Source organism: Apiospora aurea (assembly GCF_038362705.1).
Source record: "Apiospora aurea strain CBS 24483 chromosome Unknown utg000006l_segment0_segment0, whole genome shotgun sequence".
In the NCBI taxonomy this organism is placed as follows: Eukaryota; Fungi; Ascomycota; class Sordariomycetes; order Amphisphaeriales; family Apiosporaceae; genus Apiospora; species Apiospora aurea.
The window spans coordinates 1,152,955-1,173,312 of NW_027117393.1; the positions used below are offsets into that span (position 1 = coordinate 1,152,955).

At 49.4% G+C, this 20,358-nt stretch overlaps 7 protein-coding genes across 7 annotated transcripts; 5 read left to right on the forward strand and 2 right to left on the reverse strand.

The window, feature by feature from the left end:
• Positions 1–2,336: 2,336 nt before the first annotated feature.
• On the forward strand, positions 2,337–4,529 carry PG986_008961 (uncharacterized protein; the record flags this gene model as incomplete). Its single annotated transcript, XM_066845183.1, has 1 exon — positions 2,337–4,529. The coding sequence occupies one exon, from the start codon at positions 2,337–2,339 to the stop codon at positions 4,527–4,529; it is 2,193 nt and encodes a 730-aa protein (XP_066697581.1).
• A 3,095-nt stretch (positions 4,530–7,624) lies between these two features.
• PG986_008962 (uncharacterized protein) lies at positions 7,625–9,139 on the forward strand (the record flags this gene model as incomplete). The annotated part of the gene is made up of 1 exon (XM_066845184.1): positions 7,625–9,139. One exon carries the CDS (start codon positions 7,625–7,627, stop codon positions 9,137–9,139), a length of 1,515 nt encoding a protein of 504 aa, XP_066697582.1.
• Positions 9,140–9,671: 532 nt separating this feature from the next.
• Positions 9,672–10,604, forward strand: PG986_008963 (uncharacterized protein; the record flags this gene model as incomplete). The annotated part of the gene is made up of 1 exon (XM_066845185.1): positions 9,672–10,604. One exon carries the CDS (start codon positions 9,672–9,674, stop codon positions 10,602–10,604), a length of 933 nt encoding a protein of 310 aa, XP_066697583.1.
• A 1,574-nt stretch (positions 10,605–12,178) lies between these two features.
• On the forward strand, positions 12,179–12,960 carry PG986_008964 (uncharacterized protein; the record flags this gene model as incomplete). Its single annotated transcript, XM_066845186.1, has 3 exons — positions 12,179–12,262; positions 12,472–12,658; positions 12,743–12,960. 3 exons carry the CDS (start codon positions 12,179–12,181, stop codon positions 12,958–12,960), a joined length of 489 nt encoding a protein of 162 aa, XP_066697584.1.
• A 132-nt stretch (positions 12,961–13,092) lies between these two features.
• PG986_008965 (uncharacterized protein) lies at positions 13,093–13,542 on the forward strand (the record flags this gene model as incomplete). Its single annotated transcript, XM_066845187.1, has 1 exon — positions 13,093–13,542. One exon carries the CDS (start codon positions 13,093–13,095, stop codon positions 13,540–13,542), a length of 450 nt encoding a protein of 149 aa, XP_066697585.1.
• Positions 13,543–15,099: 1,557 nt separating this feature from the next.
• Positions 15,100–16,531, reverse strand: PG986_008966 (uncharacterized protein; the record flags this gene model as incomplete). The annotated part of the gene is made up of 7 exons (XM_066845188.1): positions 15,100–15,175; positions 15,236–15,428; positions 15,502–15,734; positions 15,822–16,134; positions 16,221–16,262; positions 16,319–16,407; positions 16,479–16,531. The coding sequence occupies 7 exons, from the start codon at positions 16,529–16,531 to the stop codon at positions 15,100–15,102; spliced, it is 999 nt and encodes a 332-aa protein (XP_066697586.1).
• Positions 16,532–17,691: 1,160 nt separating this feature from the next.
• Positions 17,692–19,167, reverse strand: PG986_008967 (uncharacterized protein; the record flags this gene model as incomplete). The annotated part of the gene is made up of 1 exon (XM_066845189.1): positions 17,692–19,167. The coding sequence occupies one exon, from the start codon at positions 19,165–19,167 to the stop codon at positions 17,692–17,694; it is 1,476 nt and encodes a 491-aa protein (XP_066697587.1).
• Between the last annotated feature and the right edge of the window lie 1,191 nt (positions 19,168–20,358).

Genomic DNA, 20,358 nt, shown 5'->3' on the forward strand with positions numbered 1-20,358 from the left:
CACGGAGGCAGGACTGTCGCAACCCGGCTGTATGTAAACAAGGCAGGCAATGCAGGGAGGGAGTATAGAGAAAAGAGAGAAAGAGAAAGAGAAAAGGGGGCAACAGTCCACCCAGGCGCACCACACACACTATGGGACGTGATGAGTCGTGTGCGTGGTGGTGAGCGTGCAGTGTCGAGTGGTCGGGATGGATGGGTATGGGTATTTGATGTAATGTAGGTATGCAATGGATGCGCAGTTCACGGTTGCGAAAGGGAAAGAGAAGTAAAAGAGACGCGTACCGTGCCAAAATCAGACCCAGCTCGCCGCACACCCATCGACAGGGGGTTTCGGGTCTGGCTGTTGTGTCCTTGTCGCCTGCTGTCCACAAAAACTCGCACTGGCCTTTTTCTTTCTTTCTTTCTTTCTTCCTCCTCAGGAACGGCGGAAGATCGCGTCACGTGCCGACGCCGACTATTTCGGGGGAGAGTAGAGACAGGCGCTCCGTGAGACTTGGGGGTAATAAAAAGGTGACTTTAGAAGGAGGAAGGGAAGCGCCGGGCGCGTGAACGTAAAGAATCGGCCAAGGGAACCGTGCCGATTGAATGTGGATGCCAATCAAATGGAACTAGTGATGCCAAGCAAGCAATTCAATGCGACGACTCTGGTCATCTACTGGCTGCTGCTATTCGAGGCTCTTCTGTAGCGACACTCAGCCCGGAACTCTATGCGAGACGTAGCTATTCGGGAAAATGTTGCAGTGCCCTGGCGAGAATGTCTGTTCGGTTGGGCGCGCGAGCAGGACAATGGGACGGTAGAGGATTATGTGATGTGAGTGAGCAGCCAACACCGATTATTCTCTTCGCCTAAGGCGAAAACAGGAATAGCATGAGGTTGCACCTTGCTCCCAAGCCATTCCTGACAAAACCCGGACCCCACTACGGACTTGCATCTAATTATATTTCCCAAGTCTCGCTCCCAGAATCTTCTTTCTCGATTTTTCCCACGTCGACGATATACCTGGAGAACTGCAAACCATAGTGAACCCTTTATTCCATGTCGGCTCTAGCACCCTATCTACTTAGAGAAGACTCAACTGTAAGTTTGGCCCCTCTTACGGCCCTTCCAAGAGAACCTGCTAACATGCGAAGAGTCCAAGGCCACCAGCCTTCTCCCCGAACATGGAGATTTTGGAATCATATTTCTAAGCGCGCAGGCTTTCTGGAGTCTTTTCTTGTACTATTATGTCTCGGTTGTATAAGCGAGAGAAAGTCCAGACCGACTTCGTTGCAAACGAAACTCTGGAGAACCTGCCGTCGACGTTGTCGTTTTTACCTGCCAAAGACGCCAGCAGCCACTGCATGCCACCCCTACTCTCACAGGACGGACAACCAGCAAAGTTTTGCTTCCCAATAAGTAGCGACTTTCCAAATTGGAATTACAAAGACGAGTCATTTGACTGCACGCCCTGCAAGCTTCTATCCAGAGAGCCATGTTGATGGAAATTGGCTTGGGAAGGGCATCGTATGGGGGAGCTTGGTGTTGTAGCACAAGAGTAATGCCGAATCGACCAGGATGGCAGACTACTGCTGCCCGTGACGTATTTCACGATTGCAGAAAGTTACCACACTTTCGTCCACGACCATCATCAGAGCGCGACAGGGCGCATGCAACATTGGAGCGAGCAACGATGCAGGCCGGCCATGGCCCAGTCAGCTGTCCTGGCGGTGATAGTCGGAGTTTACTGGGCCAGAACGCAGCAGCAGATAGGGCGTCTTCAGCATCCCGACTTACAGCACAAGCTGGCCGTGTTCTTGGCAGAAGCTTCTGATCGGTACTTCGTTTACTTCAGGGGGTCACTTGAGGCCGGCGACATCGCTGATTGGCGGATACTCCTTGATAGGGCGCACAGACTGTTCCACCGCCGCTTATCGCAGAGGGCGGAAGTGGGTCGCTGTTGAACGATAAGCCCATTTGACGCTAACGTTGGAGCGATGATCAATTGAGTGACTGCACCTTCCGTCGTCATCGCATTCATTTGATTGTTTCCTACCTTGACCATTTCGCGAAAAGGCCAGCTGTTGCAGTTGCAGTCGCAGTCGCCTCCCTTCTTTATTGTCCAGCATGGTCATGATACTATAGGGGACTCGCTCAAGACTACTCCAGCGTCCGGGCTTGCAACTTGGGCCCAAAAGAACACCGCGTTCGACTTGGCCACTGCCCTGGGAACCTCTTTGGCCCAGAACGTGAATCTGCGCGGTTCTGCTTCAGCCCTCCCCACTACGCTCACCTCACCTCACCTCACCACACCACGCACCTGTTGAACGCCCTTTCACGCTATATCGCTGCGATCCAAGATGGCGAGTAGCTCGGACGAGGATTTTGGCGCCGACTCCGACTACAAACGACCTCGAACCCCCACCCGCCGATTGCCAGCCCGAACCGCGAAACAGAAGATACCTGTGCGCACCACTCGTGCTAGCGCTTGCAATTATCGCGAATCTTCTGATGATGACTCAGATGGTTCTGCCTCTGACGCCGATTCATCTGCAGATCAGACACTCAGTGTCGAGGCCAACGGTGGAAAGCGCAAAAGAGCCGCCAGTAGCAGTCAGGATCGCCGCTCGAAACGCACCCTTCGCAGTGCTGGCTCGCCCAGAACACCCCAACGACCACGCAAGCGAAACAGCCCTGTCAAGAAGAAAACACCCACGAACAATAGGGCAACCAGGACTGCGGCCATTCAGTCACGGGATGTGTGCAGCTTGGCTGGCGATTGGGCAACACTACCATACCTAGTGTGGCGCACCATCTTTGATGAAATCGCCGCGCCTCTGCGCGATCTATCAGCCCGCGAGGAGGTTAAATCCGAAGCTTCACGCACGATCCTAGCATCTGCCCGGGCGTCGAAGATCTTGGCCGAACCTGCCTTGACCGCGCTGTATCAGACACCACCTCTGACACCGCTCTCGACACACCAACTACTCCACACACTTATGACGCCTCCCGAGTCGACCATGTTCAACTACCGACCGAAGATCGAGGTGCTGCGTATCGAGGTTGAACAAACGCTTAGCAGGAAGAACATGGGCACATACCTCAATCTTAAGGAGCTACTTCAGTATCTGCCCCGTCTCAAGCATATCGACTTGTATACAGCCCTTGATGCGAAACCTTGGCGTCAACTAGACCAGTCGGTTCGTTGGAAATATTCGCCGGAGCTGTTCAACGCTTTGCAGTCCATGCCCCCTATGGGCAATCCCGATTTGACCGATGAGGGCCTGACATACCTGCCTCTGGAGAGTTGGAGCTGGAGTGCCCGTCTTATACCCCCTGCCTGGTCCATGGACGAGATCCGCTCAATACATTCAGCGCCAAGCTTCCAGTTCCTTCGCAAGATCACCTTCATCAACTTCCAAGTCCCGTCAGTAACAAGCAAGATTAAGGATCCAATTGCCATTGCTGCCATGGACAATCCCGTCATCCAAGATTTCGCCTCTACCATCACATTGTTACCGAAGCTGGAGCATTTGGTGTTGGAAGCTTCGACCGTGGCGAACGGATCTCTACTGGAGCAGTTGCCGAGAAATCTGAAGCATTTTGAGCTCATCAACTGTTGGGACGTCGAGGCCGAGCATATGGTCGATTTCTTGCGAGATCGCGGCCATTCCCTCAAAAGCATCGTGCTCAACCATTGCCAGTCTCTCAGTCTTCAGTTCTTACCTATATTGGGCTCAGCTTGTCCAGATCTGGAGGAGATTCATGTGAACACAAAATACTTCCGCCACCATGAGTTCTACAACGATGATCAGCCGTTCTGGGATGTTTTCCTAGAGCCCGAGCAGATCCCCACCTGGCCGACCAAGCTACGGTGCATCGATATGCAGCATCTCCAGTTCAACGAGGCTTATCGGGCCGCGCACATCTTTTGTAAGAGCTTGGAGACCAGCGCTCATCGTCTGCCTCATCTTCGCAAATTGGCAATTGACATCAAGCTCAAATGCAATCTCAACGTGCGAACGAAACTGCGGAATTACTGGACCCCGCGATTGCAAACTATCTTCAAGCGGCCTTTGGTTGTACCCACTTCTGTGGCAGATGCTTCTCGTTTGGCTAAGCAACTTGAGCAGCAGGCGGTGTTAGAACCTGGACGTCGCAAGAGTCTCAAAGCTTGCTCGACGCCCATGCGACGGAGTGTTCGCATTGCTGAAATCATATCCAGTCCCGATGTGACACAAGACGAGGCATCGGCCACAAGCGGCAGAGAGGTCAGTCGAAGGGGGCAGGTCCGAAAAGAAGCCCGGCGACTTGGCAACGAGAGCTATGATGCCGATGGAGAGAGCGACGACGAGCTTTCCGCAGAGGTCTACACCGACCCAACTAAGAACTCGCCCGTGCAACGTTTGTGCAATGTCGTCGAGATCCAACTCGACAACTCAAGAGTCGTTGAGGAGCAGTTTGCCATGGTCGACTTCCGTGGCGGCCCAGAGTCCGAGGAAGAAGAGGAAGATCCTGACTGGAACGGCCGTGACGAAGATTTCGATGATTGACGGGCGCCCTCCTGTCCGAATCTCTGCGCCGCGCACAACAATTGCTGTTGGGGCCATCTCTACTGTACGACTACTCATTTTGCTTGGCGTCGCGAGGAGTCGATTTTGTCTTTCTGTAATTATGACGACCCCGAATCGCCACCAAGCTCACCCACCTCCGACGGATTGTATGGATGAACTTGTATGGCCATGTTTGGCACTATAGGAGCCCGGAAAGGAGCCTGGCTAGGATGACCCGATACCCTAGAATAAACGTACGAAGGCACGTTAAGATGTGCCCGTTTGCATTATGAAATATTATTGTAATAATATAGAAACTAAAGATACTGCATATAGTTACAATAAATGCACAAATGTTATGTAACTTGGTTTTTTTTTTTTTTTGGCATATGCCTGCCCGGATATATATATAAATTTAATGGGATGAATGCTAATAAGATGAGAGCTAATACTTTTAACCTTAACAGTCTTTCACAAGTGGGGCTTACCTTTATGGACATTATATTGAGACTGTCATGTCTGGTCTCACTGGGCACTATGACGAGTTAAGTAGGCATGCCAGTGAACGATTCGATTTATGCCGTTCCGATATATTCTCTAATCCCACTAATAATGTCGGTATAGAAATAGCTCTTCGTTTAATGGGTGACCTGAAGCGGCTGTTTATAATAATCCTTGTTCATGATCGACTATATGTAAGGGAGCCGTTAAGATCATGATAATGACTCTAAGTAAGTAGCCTATTACTCATTTATTATTCATTTTATCTGTGATGGTCTAGCTTTTACGGCTAGTCTGCCGCCTCCCACGGAAATTGTTTACTCTGGGACTCGACAAGGCCTTCTTTCAGAGACCCGACCGAGAGGACATTAGACCCTGTGTCGGACCTTCTAGTGGTCTTTCGGTGACAACACGCTGGAGGCTCAGAGCTGACAGCGGGTAATGATGCTCCAATACACGAGTGTTCTTCTCTTATTGCGTGTGTAGTCACGTAAATGTCTCTCTGTGGCTGACACCCACGCATCTACTTGTCTGCGGACCAATACACAGGCTGATTGGTTGATATTGATTAGACCGTCATCCGTTGCTCTTTCGGAGCGACAGTGGTTATTATTGTCACGCCACGAGCGTGGATCTACGGCTCTGTCAATATTTTCTCGGTCCCTCATAAGGCGCTTGATCCGTTCTCTCATATCCTGGCTAAGTATGGACGCGGTAGTTCCCGCCGAGTAGGACGTGGACTGGCGATATGGCGTAGTTTTTTAACCCAGTGCTCACTATTGCTTAACCTCTTTATTACTTTCTAGAGTTTTTAAACCTTTAGTGAAATAGAGAAGTTTAATTAAAGGAGAGGCTTTTTAGTTTTTACCTCTTAGGAATATAATATTATATTAGTAATTTATTTAGGATTATTTATTACTCTTTATATTATATTTTCCCCGGATTATTATATATTATTATATTATTTTATATAGACTTTTTTAATTAACTTTTTCTATATATTATAATAGTTATAATTTTTTTATTTTTTTATTTATATTAAAGTTATTAAGCTAAGCTATTATAAAAAAGTAACGATATTCTTAAAATAATATAATAATTATCTTAGTTTTATAATTAAAAGACGGTTATAAATATTAAATATTTTAATCATTTATTTTTAACCCTTAAAATATACCTTAAAAGTTAAAATAAATTATCGATATAATATAAGTTATAACTAGTAGAATTTAATATTATATAAAAAATAATTACTATTAGTTTTTTTAAACCTTTTATTTTTATACTACTTTTATTAAAAGCTTTTTATAAAGCTTATTAAAGCTTTATAATAATTTATAATATTAAATAATAATAATATAATATATTAAGTTAAAAGTAAAAAAAAAAAAAAGAATTTCGAGTAACCTCTTATAATATCGTGTTTTAAGAATAATTAATATATATTTAGTTTTTTATTTATTTTTTTACTTTATAATTTATATGAATAAGCTAGTAAAAGTAAGTAATTTATAATAGAGTAAACTTAATATATATATTAACTTAAAAAAATATATATAATAGCTAGTATACATATATAATTTATAGCTCGCCTCGAAAAGTATATTACGTATTAAACCCCCTTTTTAAATTTAATAAAGACTCGTATATAAAATAAGTATCTTATTTTTAGTATTAATATAAATTTACTCTTACTTTACTAATAAAGTGTTTATTTTTTTATTAACTTATTAAATTATTATTAAACGGTATTTACGTAACTAAATTAATTATTAAAGCTTATTAAATTAAGGTTAGTTTAACACTCGAAATCCTTATAAAACTAGGTTAAAATTAAAGATAATAACGAAATAAATCGAGTAACTTACTATTATTAAAGCATTTAAATAATAAAGCGTCGCTTTAAACAGTGTAAATTTAATTAAATTTATATAGCGGTAAGTTAATAATATTAACCTTAGCTTTTATAGTTAATTAATTAAAATAGTGTAATTTTATTATTATTAATATAATTAAATTAAGAGGTATTTAAACCTCGAATTTAAGGTGATACTTTTAATTTATCTTATTAATATAATTATATATAGAAATTTCTATGTTATTTAATATTATATAGTTTAAAAGCTTAGAGATATAAATAACTTTTAATACTTCTCTAGTTCCTTTTATTAATAATCGACTAGCAATTCTTACGCACTACTATAATAACTAAGGAGCCCTTTCGATTTAATACAAATCCTTCGACTAAAATAAACCCATTCTCATAATTATTATTACCATTGGGTAGAACCAAAGGCGAGGTACATAGCAGAGGATGATGAGTCATCCTGTGGACGCAGGTGCCTGGCAAAAATGCCCCTCATTCGAACAAGATCAGCGAAATCGACAAACAATTGAATAATTGCACAGTTGCAACCAGGACTGATCACCAGGCGCTTCAAAGGTGTGAAATCAAAACTGGGATGCCCAGCTTGTGAACCACAATCCCTTCATTCGATTTCCACCATCACCATCTTCACGTTCATCATCACCTTCACACTCAACTTCATCGCTTTCACCAGGCAAGCATATTCAGCTCTACTCCTACTCTCAAGATGCCGGACCTGCCGCTCGAGGTTTGGAACAACATTGCATCCAATTTCCAATTGCAACCTTTGGATTTGGGCGACTACGCCCCCAACTCGACCTTCTTGGCCACACAAGCTTGTCTTCGCAACATCTGTTTGACAAGCCACACGCTTGCCGCGGCAGCTCAACCTTGGCTATATAGATCCATCATTCTCTATCCCGACCCTGAATCTCCATCCAAAGGCCCCAAAAGCTTTGTGCAACTGCTGCGCACTCTAGCTACCTCTCCGTCACTGCGATTGCACATTCGACACTTCGCTTGCGCGCTGAAGCTGTGGCCCACCGAGCGCGATGGGTGCCAGGACGAGCGTAAATTAGTGCTCCAAGAGTGGCAGGCTGTGCGCGACGTCTTTGAGGCTCTGCCGCCTGCCGAGAAAAGACTCTTCGTCCAAGCCGCACTCCTCGAGCCTTCATCCCAAGTTCCGGCACCACAGATCTGGCCCTACGCAGGACATCTCAAGACCGGGGTAGTAGTAGGTGGGATCAAGGGTTGGAACAGCGACTCGCAAGCGCCCCAGAAACTACTGGCCATCCTACTCTGTTTCACCCCCAGACTGCACACCCTCTTGCTACAGGTCACCCCGCTTGCGGACTCACCCATGCGGTCTTTCTCCGACCTACTGCAGTACTTCCTAACTCAAAGCAGTGGTGACCAGAGCCCTGTCCTGCCACTCTTGTCAACGATTCGTCTGCAGCCAGATCGTTTCAGCACCGTGAGAGATCCGTGGACAGGCGTCCGGGTCTGCCAGGATTTCCTCGAGCAACTCCCCAGCCTGCGGCGGCTAGACCTATGGAAATCATGGCACACTAGAAATACGGATCAACAACCCGATCCCAAATGGGCCAGTAATCTGGAGGGTATCAACATTGCCTTGAAAGCCTCTTTGGGGGATATAGCTTGCTTCGTGGAGCAGGCAACCGCTTTGAGAACCCTCAGAGTCGACTGCATGGCCCTGCCGTTAGCCTTCAGCAACCAACGTCCGCCGCGGGATCTGAACAAAGCCTTGCTGCAGCGCGCGGGCACGCTAGAGCGGTTGCGGTTGACGGGCATGGCGGGTGCCTTTCGAGGGGCAAGCCTCTGGTGCCTCCCACACCTTACCCACGTCGAGCATCTCGAGATCGAGTACCAGCAGCTCAGACCACGAGGTATCGCCGAGGAGGTACGAGTTCCGGACATGCTTCCTCCAAATCTCCGAAGCCTCAAGCTCCTGTTCCTCCAGGCTGGCGATTTCGACACCTTCATGCTCATGTTTCCTCTGGACTTGGGGTTTGCGCGCGGCCAAAAACGCCTCAAGCGCCTGGAGAAGATCCACCTAAAAGTGTTTTCCGCCGCCGGCAAGAATGACCCGAGACAGAGAGCGGATATTGATGTCAGGGTGGTGGCTACTCTGGAACAGGACTGTGTCTGCACGTATACCTTGAACGGCCACGAGAGAGACCCTGCCAACATCCAACCCTGGCCACTTGACGGCATCTGGTGAGAGAGAGTGTTCAGTACTACTTAACCTGGACTCTGTAGTACGTTCCTAGCTTACTGCAGGCAGTGAGCGCAGAAGTGCGGGTCACGAGGAGGATGGGCTATGGCGTACGAGGAGTGCGCATTACGTTCATGGATGAACCAGGGTGACATTGGTTAATCTTTATCTCTAGCTGCGATGGCGGAGCCCAAACTAGCTATATAAATGTAAATGCCATGGTTCGATGATACCCCTTTGACGACCCGGATGTGTTTTATGATCTCGATGAAAGGCAGCCCAGTGACGCCGCTGACTAATAATGGCTGAACGGAAAACCAACTGCATTGACGCTGAGTTACAGGGAGCCAAATCACCCCATTCTCCAAGACCTGCAATCGCCATTATCCACCAAGTACTGAGTTGCCATCAAAAGACCTTTCTTATGATCATCTTCATTGTCGAGCCGCTTTCAACTTGAGAAGACTACTGTTCACTAGACTGAGCGATCAAGTGCATCAGCGCGGTTTTTGGCCTTGGTACAAGGCGAAGAACGAAGATGGCGTCCCAACAGGACCAGCCGCCACAAGACGTAGGAAAAGTGCAGCTGTCCCTCAGCCTGCGCACGAGTCCGCCGCACACCCTTTCCGTGCACGACCCGTCCCCGTCGGAGCCGCTCCGGCTCGTGGCCGCGGTCGAGCAGACCGCGTCCCCGTTCCCCGAGCGCGCCGTCACGGTCCTGGCCAAGTACTCGTGCCTGGACCACTCGCCCTCGGGCGACGCCTTCGCGCTCCTTCACATAAAGTCGCCCCGGATCATTGCCGGGCCCGACGACGACGACGACGACGACGCGCAGTGCCCGGCGCCCGAGCTGACGCTGCGGCCGACCAAGCGCGTCACGCATGTTCGGGTCTCGGGCGATCCGGACTTGTTGAAGCGGCGCGAGGAGGAGGACGGGTTCGACTTTGTGACGGTCCCGCCGGTGGGACGGGGGCGCGCGGAGGTGGTGTGGGAGCTGAGTCCCGCGAGGCTGGTCCGGAAATTGGGGAGGGCGGACGAGCCTGTGCGGGATAAGTTGCTGCGGTTCTTGCGGCCTGGGGATGTGTACATGATCGCCCCGAGCTCCCACTTAAGGAGTTGCTGGTGGGCGTTTGGCAGTCTCGAGGATGATGGTGAAGAAGAAGAAGGGCCGGGCGAGAAGGGCGAGAAGAAAAAGAAGAGAAAGGTGGCGCGGTGGACGTTACCGGACGACCTTCCGCTTGTGCGGGCGCCGGGGATGGACGAGACGGAAGACGTGGCCCGCAGGCTGAGGGACTTGGTGGACTTGCATGATGTGAATCGCTTGAGTTCTCGGAGCGCCGTCGAGGGCGAGCAGAGGCCGGTCGTAAGAGACATGCGGGCAGAAGGCTGGGTATTTGGCGAGCCGGAGGCTGGCTTAACGATGGTCACTGCTAAGGATCAAGGAGAGGCGGTATTCACAATCACTGAATGAAACCAGAAAGGGTCTTCGTTATTGTTTAGTCCCTATGCTCATATAGAGCAGCCCGGAGGACTCTTTTCGGTTCTAATAAGTACGAAAATGCTGGTACTGTTTTCAACACACGTCTTTCGCGCTTGCAAATCCGTGTGTATACTACGTGAAGACTTGGCATATCCAAACAAAGGCCCAACAGGCTGATCATACTCGCTGTTGAGGACCGGCAAGCAAAGGCTGCTGATCACACACCCAACGTGCATTTAGCTGAGCTGAACGGGGTGCGTGGCTGCGCCACAGCCGCCCGGAAAGGGCTTAAGCTTGGGAAATGCCACAGCGAGTTGTCGATTACGGATACGTTTTATCCCACTCAAGCCGCACTACGACAAATTAAAGGGAAAACTGCCAGATATAGAAACACAAACCGAGTAGACCTGTGCAGTGAATAGCTTGCAGCCGAGCGTATACTGTTAGCAATAAGGTTTCGCCTACTGTAGTCTCGGCTATATCCAAAATCTAATAATCCATCTTAACTCGATATCGAACTGGATCTTTGTGTATACAGAAGGGAATGTTCGTGATATATTGTGGTCTAGACTAATATAATTCGAAGACCCAGACAGGGGCACATCCACCATACCGGAGAGTTCTGTTAGTAGTATTATGGTGGCATGTGCGCGCGCGGCGAAAATCTCGGATTCTGCTCCGGGTGGATCAAAGACTTGGACGGGGAGCCGCTAGCAGACAGGCCGGATCCCTGCCCGTCAAGAAGCATACCTTCGTATGGTATGGGAATGGCTAAGCCCGGTCTGATTGACGGATATGCCAATTGCGATGTGATGTCGAAAAACCTCAGCCGTTGACAGCTCGCTTTCCGGTCGTTGGGGAACTAACTCCTTCTGGTGTTCTGTGATCTTGGGACTGGGGTTGGGGATCTGGATCGATCTCTGGCTTTGATGAAGGATGGATTACGAGACCACGTTGGGTATTATGGGGCACTAGCTAGTGCATCTCAGCTGCATCTTCGCTAACAGAAGAGGAAAGACCAGATGAAGGCGCCGATCTGCACTCATTATATATAGCACGACGCTCAAGCACTACGCGACATTCTCCATCGCGGCGCGTGAACTGCTGAAGATCCTTCCTGATGCCAAGCCCAGAAGCCTAGCAAGCTTAGAATTCGACTGATCGCCGGCCACTCGGACCCCGAGAAGTTGGAAGGCACTCTCTGGCCCATTTATCGACATTCATTGCAGCTTTTTGCTAGGAAGGGACCCACCACACAGGGCTAAGCAACAGGCACTTCCAGTGCTCAACCCGAACCCGTATCCTGGGGTAGGGCCAGTCTTGGTCCCAGATCGATGCAGTCAGTGTTTGCTAGATTCCGTGTACCCATCAACGGTCTTGCGCATGTTCCGCGAACTCATCCTCCCCTTTCCATCATGGCTGAGTCGGCCGATATAATGGACAGAGAAACCTGGCTCTCGTTGTAAGCCAGCAGCAGGTGGCGTCGACAGCATAGATCTTGGTATCTGTGTTATTACGTTTCCAGCAGTGCTACGAGCGTGGTGATCACGATCCTTCCCGTCAGGATGGCTTCAACGGGCGACACGATGGACTTGTCGAAGCTGCCGGACAAGTTCGACCAAACACTGGCCTTGATCTCTCCCTCGTCAGTATTGACGTCTACCTCAAGTAAGTACTGTTTCTTCATGCGCTCCCGTATCGTGTCGAGTGAAATTTCTAACCGACCACCGGCACCCTAGCTTTTATTGTCGTTATTCGAGCCATTATTCGAACTGGTATGATCAAGAAGACCGGGATAGACGACATTCTGATATTCATTTCGACGGCACGTCCACTTATTACATCATGGAAATTCTAGCTCTTCACCATCGGTTACCTCATCTGCCTTGTCCTTGCACGGGACGCCGGCTTGGGCCACTCGATCCTCACCCTCACGATAGCGCAGATGGAAACGCTCCTCAAGCTCACATACGCCATCGAGATCATGTACTACGTGATTATCATAGCAACCAAGTGTTCCATCGTGGCCATGTACTACAACATTGGTGAGTAACAGCAACTCCCAAGCTATCGTCCACCACAACTCAGTCCTCTCTCTCTCTCTAACTCCAGCTCAACAATGGCCACAGCCCTGAGCCAATCCTTCCGCATCACCTGCCACGCCACTCACGCCCTCCTGGCCGTCTTCTTCCTCGTCTGCATCTCCGTCACCTTCAGCCAGTGCCAGCCCCTGTCGCGGCAGTGGGACCCGAGCCTCGCGCCCGCCACGGCCACCGCCTCGTCCTCCACGGCGTCTTCGGCGCCTTCGTCTTCGCGACCGCCATGTCCTGCGTCCGCCTCTATTTGATTTACACGTATACGCTGGCGGCGGATCCGTTCTTGGACGGTAACTTTGGGAGTTTTCCTCCCCCATCCCCAAAACTCGTCGTAATGTGAAAGCTGTATGGTTTTCTTTATTTATCTTTTCCAGCCCGCTAATATGACGACCCCTTTTTTTCTACATGTACAGATCAACGTCTGGTCCATGGTCGAGATCAACGTCGGCATCGTCTGCGGGAGTGTGCCGGCCCTGAAGCCGCTCTCCACGCCGAAGCGGCTGCTGGCGCACATGCGCGGCGAGGACCCCAACGCCGGCCCCATCGGCGTCCGTAGCGGCAACAGCGGCAGCAGCGGCGACGACCGGTTCCAGAATAAGAAGGCGGGCGTGATCCAGCACCACCACGCCGGCGGCGCCAGCGACGTCGACCTGTCTGCGTTGGAGGGGGGCGCGGCGGACAAGACGAAGCGGCCGTCGACCTCGACGATCGCGATCCGGCTCGACACGGCGACGTCGCGGAAGCACCTCGTCGCAGAATCCATCGGCGATGGCGAGGGAGACAGCGACGACGAGAACGCGAGCAGTCCGAGAGGTAGCGGCGGGCAGCAGTAATCGCGAGCACCAGGGCCGGACGAAAGGGTCTGCCACGCGTGCCAGCAGTGGAGACGATGACGAGTACGACAATTACGAGCTCCAGAAGCAGTCGCCAAGACGTGTGTAAGACGCCACCTTGATCATGAGAAAAGAACAAAACAAAATGGGGTTGGAAACGATATTATGAAAGCTGGTTTATCAAGATCGGCTACGAGGGATAAGAAAAAAAAGAGCACGTACGGGACATAACTAGACGGGTATTTAATAAAGGGTATTATAATATAAAGTAAAGACGAGCATTACGAAACTGCCCCTTATAAGTATATAATATTTAACATAGTTAATTATTTTTATATTTATTTTTATTTTAAAGTTTAAATTAAATAAAAGGTATATATTAATTAATAATTATTATATAAAGTAAATTAAATAATTAAAAACTACTTATATTATTTATAATTTAATTTTTTATTTTTTACTATTTATATTAATTATACTTATAATTTAATTTATGTAAAATTATTAAATTATAGTTTAGTTTAATTAAAGTCTTAATAAAGTCCTCTATAAGAATATAATTATATTATTAATCGTATAAAGTATAAGCCACGTTAAGATAATCACTTATAATTAGTGAAAAGCGTAGCGTATAGCCCTTAAAACTATTCACCACTTTTACCCCTTACCGTTTCGCTAGACAATGTGACAGCCTTCTGCTCATTACTTGTCTTCCCCGCGTGCTTCAACAGATGATTTCGACACTGAACATAAACTACTGGGAATATATTCGTTGCGCTAGATGTTACCACTACAACGTTAAGGGATAGAAAGTCTAGGGATAATAAACGAGAATAGCAAGTCTGCCCAGCGGCATTATAGCGGCCATTAGGCTGGTATTAGCTATGCCTCGTGGTTATATAAGTAACTTCGGATGAGTCTCGACGGCGGTTTAACCCTTAACTCGAGTAGTAAGTGAACGGGATAAGTGCCTTAAATAAGTAGTTAAATATAGATTATAAAACAGGGTTTAATACACTATTAGTTATTAATTAAAACCGTATATAAGGTATTTTTACACTAAAACATTAATTCTATGTTAAGGTAGGATTACTTTTACTAATTAAATATATTTAAAGCTTATCACCGACCTAGTTCAAGTTTATTATATTTACCCACCCCTAATAGAAAAGTGGTAAAAGCGTCCCGATGTAGCAAAGGTTTTAATCCACCATGTTCGCTCTTATTCTTTTTACCAGACCACTTATGTGTGTGTGTGTGTGTTTGTGTGTGTGTGTACCGTAAACCGTATATTAAAAGACCAAATATGCCATTACTATCCAAACTTTCGCGCTTTTCACTCCGCTCGCCGTCCCATTAACTTCTTGTGTCATTGTTTCATGGGCAGCATTCTTCAATGATAGCCATGTAAAGGGCTGCCCAGGCGTGAACACAACGCAGCCTTGTCGGGTCCCCTCGATTCTTAATTTCAATACTTTGTTCCCTGACCTTTAAAAGGCCTCACTCTTGTAAATGTGCTCAACGTTTCCATTATGAACATGGATCACAGAGCTACCTTCAATAACGGTGAGGCTCAGCAGCGCCGCACCGGGTCATCTCTTCGCGGGATGGTTTCTGCGCATACACGACGTGGCTAAAAGTAATGTTAGTATAGAGTACTACATATTGGTGGGTCGAGTCGTCAAGGACTTACAAGGGAAGGTAGCCGTGGATGTGGGTATTGCGGATATCATTTCTGGCGAGCGACATCAACTCATCGATTTGAGATTCCCGGAGTCCGGCCGCAGCGAGTAGGCGACGTGACATACCATCAAGCCCCATGCAAAGATCTTCTTCCACGTATCTTCCGATTAGGTTCCATTTCGGCTCCCGAGGCCACCCATTCACTGTCTTCGTTGTTAGAACAAGAGCGCCCCCCTTCATATTAGCCATTACGTAGACGTAGTATAAGTGACTTACATGGCAACAATATCTGTTTGTGAATTATATTGACAAAGCCAAATTCCTTGAGCCACTCTTTGACGTACAGAATCCAGTGCAAGTCTCGTCCCATGGCCTGGGCACCTGCCGATAACAGCTGTCTGTTCCGTTCCAGGTGGGTGCCTTCCGTTGTGCCATCGTCTGAGAAAAGCTGCCAAGACACATCCTGGAATTCGATCCAGGCGTCAGGGTTCATATTTAAGAACGCTTGCCTTTTGATGACATGTTAGTTTCGTCTAGCTACCTACCTTTGAGTGGCGGCGGCCCATGGAATGGACGGGACAAGCTGAGAAACTAACCTGAGGACCCCTCTAGGGTTATCGAAACATGAGCTCATGCCCCGTAGATGGACAAAGTCGAACTTGAGTGGGTAGTACATCCACTCCTCCTCAGCGTCGACTCGGCTGAACGTGCAGTTGGGGACACGCGAGGGCTGGATCCTAGACAGATCAATGCCCAGAACCTGGGTCTGAGGATGTTCTTCAGCGAATTGGTTGGCCCAAATGCCGGTCCCGGTGCCGACGTCCAAGACATGTTTGGTACGATCAAGCCTGATGGGAGACAAGTATAGCCTGTCATCCAATGCGATCCTTATCAGGGTATGCTCGAAATCTGACAGGTATGTTAAGCTTCAGGTTTCAATCTGACAAGTCACAAGTCGTAGGTACTGTGCGAAGGTTGAAAAGGAGCGGACCTACCCAATCGATCCTGCTCGGCATCATCGTTAGGTAGAGGGTAGCCTGTAGTAGATTAGGAAATCATTGCACCGATATAGCCTTCGGAGCGGATGACTTACGACCGGGCTTGAAGTTCTGATACGTCCTCCCGCTACTCGGCTCAGTTACCGATCCATAATATGGATCGTTGTCGTAGATGGAGAATGGTCTATGCGAAGTAGTTAATTGGAAATGGCCAAGCGATTGGGAGCCATCATGGGGCTCTCGGGGACCACCGACGTTGGGATGCGGCCATATGTATCCGTATCATAACCAGCCATCGGAGGAGGCATGGTAGCGAGACGATGAAGGCGGCGGAGAGCTGCTGACGTAAGAACACTGGACTGTGCGATAGCGGGCACGAGGACAGGGGTTTTTGGTGGTTGACAATGGAGGTGCTCAGGTATTGGGCGTAGCTTCAACTGTGGCTTCCAGCGGTCCCAAGTTCAGATCGACACCAAAGCAGTGGGATTTGATAGAATCATGAGCGGGCCAGGACTGGATGATCGAGGCGGAAGATAAGCAAAGTAAGCAAGCAAGCAAGTAAGTAAGCACAGCACAAGCAGGGAAACGTCCAGACCTCCATCCGTGCATGAGATCGATCAGTTAGTGTGTGTATTTTGTATTTTGTGTGCGACTGGACCCGGCAATCTGGTTCGCTCCTTCTTTTCGCTGCACCTCTGACCCTCCCATCCCGATCCTGCGCTGCTCTTTCCCGTTTGTACGGCTTGTAGATTATGTACGCGCAGGACATTTTTAATCACCCAATTGCCTTCCGCAACTGTGGCATCCAATCAGTTTCGTAATCGGTGCGGGGTTTCGTTTACGGACGCCAGTTAAAGGTACTCGACATCGAACCATCTGGATTATGTTGCTTCTATTCTCCTCAGCTCAAGCATAATGCCGTCGGCACTGGTGTGTGTTTGAGGGGACAACTATGTACTTAGGCTGAGTGGCAAGTTGTGCTTTGCCGACCGGTGTGACCCAAGAGACCCGAGAAACAGGGCCAGCGTTACATATGACATCATCCTTACCCAGCAGCACGGATATGGTGTACTGTGATCATGCACGCCCCTGCCGACGGCCCTCGTTGCGATCCGCGAATTGAGATGCATTCTGCCTTCCTCCCTATCACATTTCGCCAGTCGGTAAACCAACGACTCGAAAACGTAATCCAACCTGCCAACTGACCATCCTCCTCCGGCACAGAAGGCAAGTTTTACCGTATCACCTGCAGAAAGATGTCCGAACGTGGGTTCAATGTAGTGCAAATTTCTATTTCGACATGAGATATCCCCCTTGGTGACTTAAAGGCGTCTCAGTACTTTCAGGTTATATGCTCCGTCAGTTTATGCGTTGTGGACTAATATATCTACATAATACTATTTCTCTGTTCATTTCGCATCAAACCAACAACATGTAGCGAGGTCGGCAAGGGCTCAGTATGTCCACCTCAAGAGTCAAAGATAGCCCCATAGGCCGCCACCCCCCTCACCAGCATGCCCATCACCACCTTTTCCGTGACCTTGGGATTCGAGATGATAAACACCGCCTCTGCATCCGACTCCCTCACTAGCTGGTACGTCTCGGAGACGATATCCGGATAACCCTGCTCCGTTGTGTTCCAGATGACTGCGCTCGGGTCCGCCCTGCGCACCGTGGCGACCACGGTCTCGCCGTACGTCTTCAGAGGGTCCCGCGTGCTCCATAGCACGCGCATCGGGGTCTGGTTCGCGAACATGAGCGATAAGCAGGGTCCGATACCAGAGCCCGTCGCCACGACCACGATGCGCCGGAACAGGCGGCTCGTGTAGAGTACGCCGTGGAGCGGGGCGCCGCGGATCCAGAGCTTCCGGCCCCCCTCCGTCGACGCGATCTGCTTGCTGGTCCAGTCGCCTGCATTGCTCACCACGATGCTGAAGCCCGTGATCTTGCTGTTACCGCTCTCCACCACTTCGTCGGTGACGGATGTGTCCGGAATGGTGGCGAAGGCATGCCATTCGGTCAGCGGCGCGTCGCTCAGCTTGACACCGTAGAAAGGCTGCATGGGGCGGTAACGGAAGTGAAGGCGCATGGCGTGGTCGCTGAGCTTCTCGGGGTAGACGGCGTGGCGTCGCAGGCGAGACCACGAGAGCAGACTGCACGAGGTAGAAACCCAGAAGAACCAAAAGTTGGGCGACATGATGAGGACCATGCCGAGATGCCGGCCCTGTTGTCTCGCCCGCACTTGGACTGCGAACGCCACCTGGACCCAGAAGCTCACGAGTGCCGTCCAGCCCGCGAACCGATGAAACATCTCGAAGTAGTCATGGTAACGCTGGCGTAAGCTTGGGTGTGCTGCGGTCAGGATCAACAGGAACATCACCACTACGGTCCAGCTGGTCACCATGTTGACCAAGACGTCTGTCTGCGGGTCTTTGACGAAGTCCCTCGTAGCCAGCGCCGTGTACAGGAAGTACCATGCCACCGCGGCGGTACCTGCACCACTATGACAGCCGCCATAGTGATAGACCTTGGCGAGGCGCTTGCGGAGACCGAGAGGCCATGAAAGAGGGGCACAGGTGAAGAGCTCATACATGAGGTTGACGAAATTCTCCTGGCGGAACAGGAGGCAGCACATCAGGTTCGCTGATGCGACAGAAACGACGATCCACGAAGCCGGATCCGCCTTGGTTACGACCAAGACAGTGACAAATACGGCGAGGTTGATGGTGAATATCCCACTGAATATCTTGCGGTACGTCGAGGCATACTTGTAGCGCGCCTTTTCGATCAGGTCCGGCGGATCTCTGTGCAAACTTGCATTCGGCAGGGTCTCCTTCGCCAAATCGCTGACAGAAGAGTCGAGTCTGGTGGTTACAGTATCTGGCCGTACTGGAACTGCATTATCGAAGTCATTGTGGTGCTCGAAGATTGGCTGAGAAGCCATCCTTGGTTGCATGAGAACAAGTCTATGACGATGCCCTCGGTGGGGGTTGTGTCCTCCAGCTCGCTTCTAACCATTTGTTGAGTGAGTCGAAGAGTGAGGAAACAAGTTGATGCGAATGAGGAATGCCAACTCCAGAAGACAGCTATATAAAAGGCGTGGGAAGGTTGACACTTTGTGCAGGCACGACGTTGCTCGGCCCAGGGAATATACTTCGGGGTAATCAGTGGAAAGTGGTTGTGTTCTTTCCTTCCTCCGTTTGTACAAGACCGCATTACGAAGAAGCCGTGGATTCTCGCGTCTGCGAGTGGGCAGTTACACAAATGGCGGGATAGCTGAGGAGGGAAGCCTCATGACACGATGGGGCTGATGGCATAATGGGCCGCATTTGGAGTAACCATTTGACCTCCCTTAATGGCCACTCTTATAAAAGAGATGGAGGTTATGCCGTTGGTTTGTTGGTACCTAATGTTGCAATACCATGCTGCTGCGTGGAAGGGGCAAACACGCAGGGTGATTCAGAAAGGCCACAAGCGCTTTGCCCCCGGAATACGGTGTCATCGACGGCATCCACTGAGATTCGTTTCCGAGTCTGTCTCACGCACAGAACCGGGGAGGGAGATGGGAGAGGCGGCTCTGGGACCAATGGAAATGGATGCACGACATGACGCCCTACCCGCCGTGCGCTACGACCGTCGACTCCTTTCTCAGCTTTGGGCAATCTCGTGGGCCCGACAAACAAGTTCGAGGCCCGAGATGTGCCGAGAGGCCCATTCCATCCACACGCGCGCGCGGACACACGCACATAGACGCATTTCAAGCGTTGGAATTGGGTCATGGTGTTACGACTGAACCTCTTAATGTCTGGAAGTAACGAATAAGGAAAACCCGTCTTGCCCCCCCCCGTTGGTTGAACGGTTGGTTCGACGTTGGTCGTACCACTCGGCCGGGTCGATCAGTGGATGGCTGTGTCAACTGGCAACCCATCCAGATGCTCCTTGCAGTTGAACATCTCGAATTCCTTTCACATAAGGGCAGAAAGGGTATATACTTCTGGATTTTTGCTTTGATTAAAAAAATAAGACGGAGGAGAGCCGATAGATCAATAGGATTGCTTTGCTTTCGGTCACCACGACAAAGTGAGTAAGTTTGAAGGCAGCTGCTTGGCACCGATTATCATGTCTTACACCATGT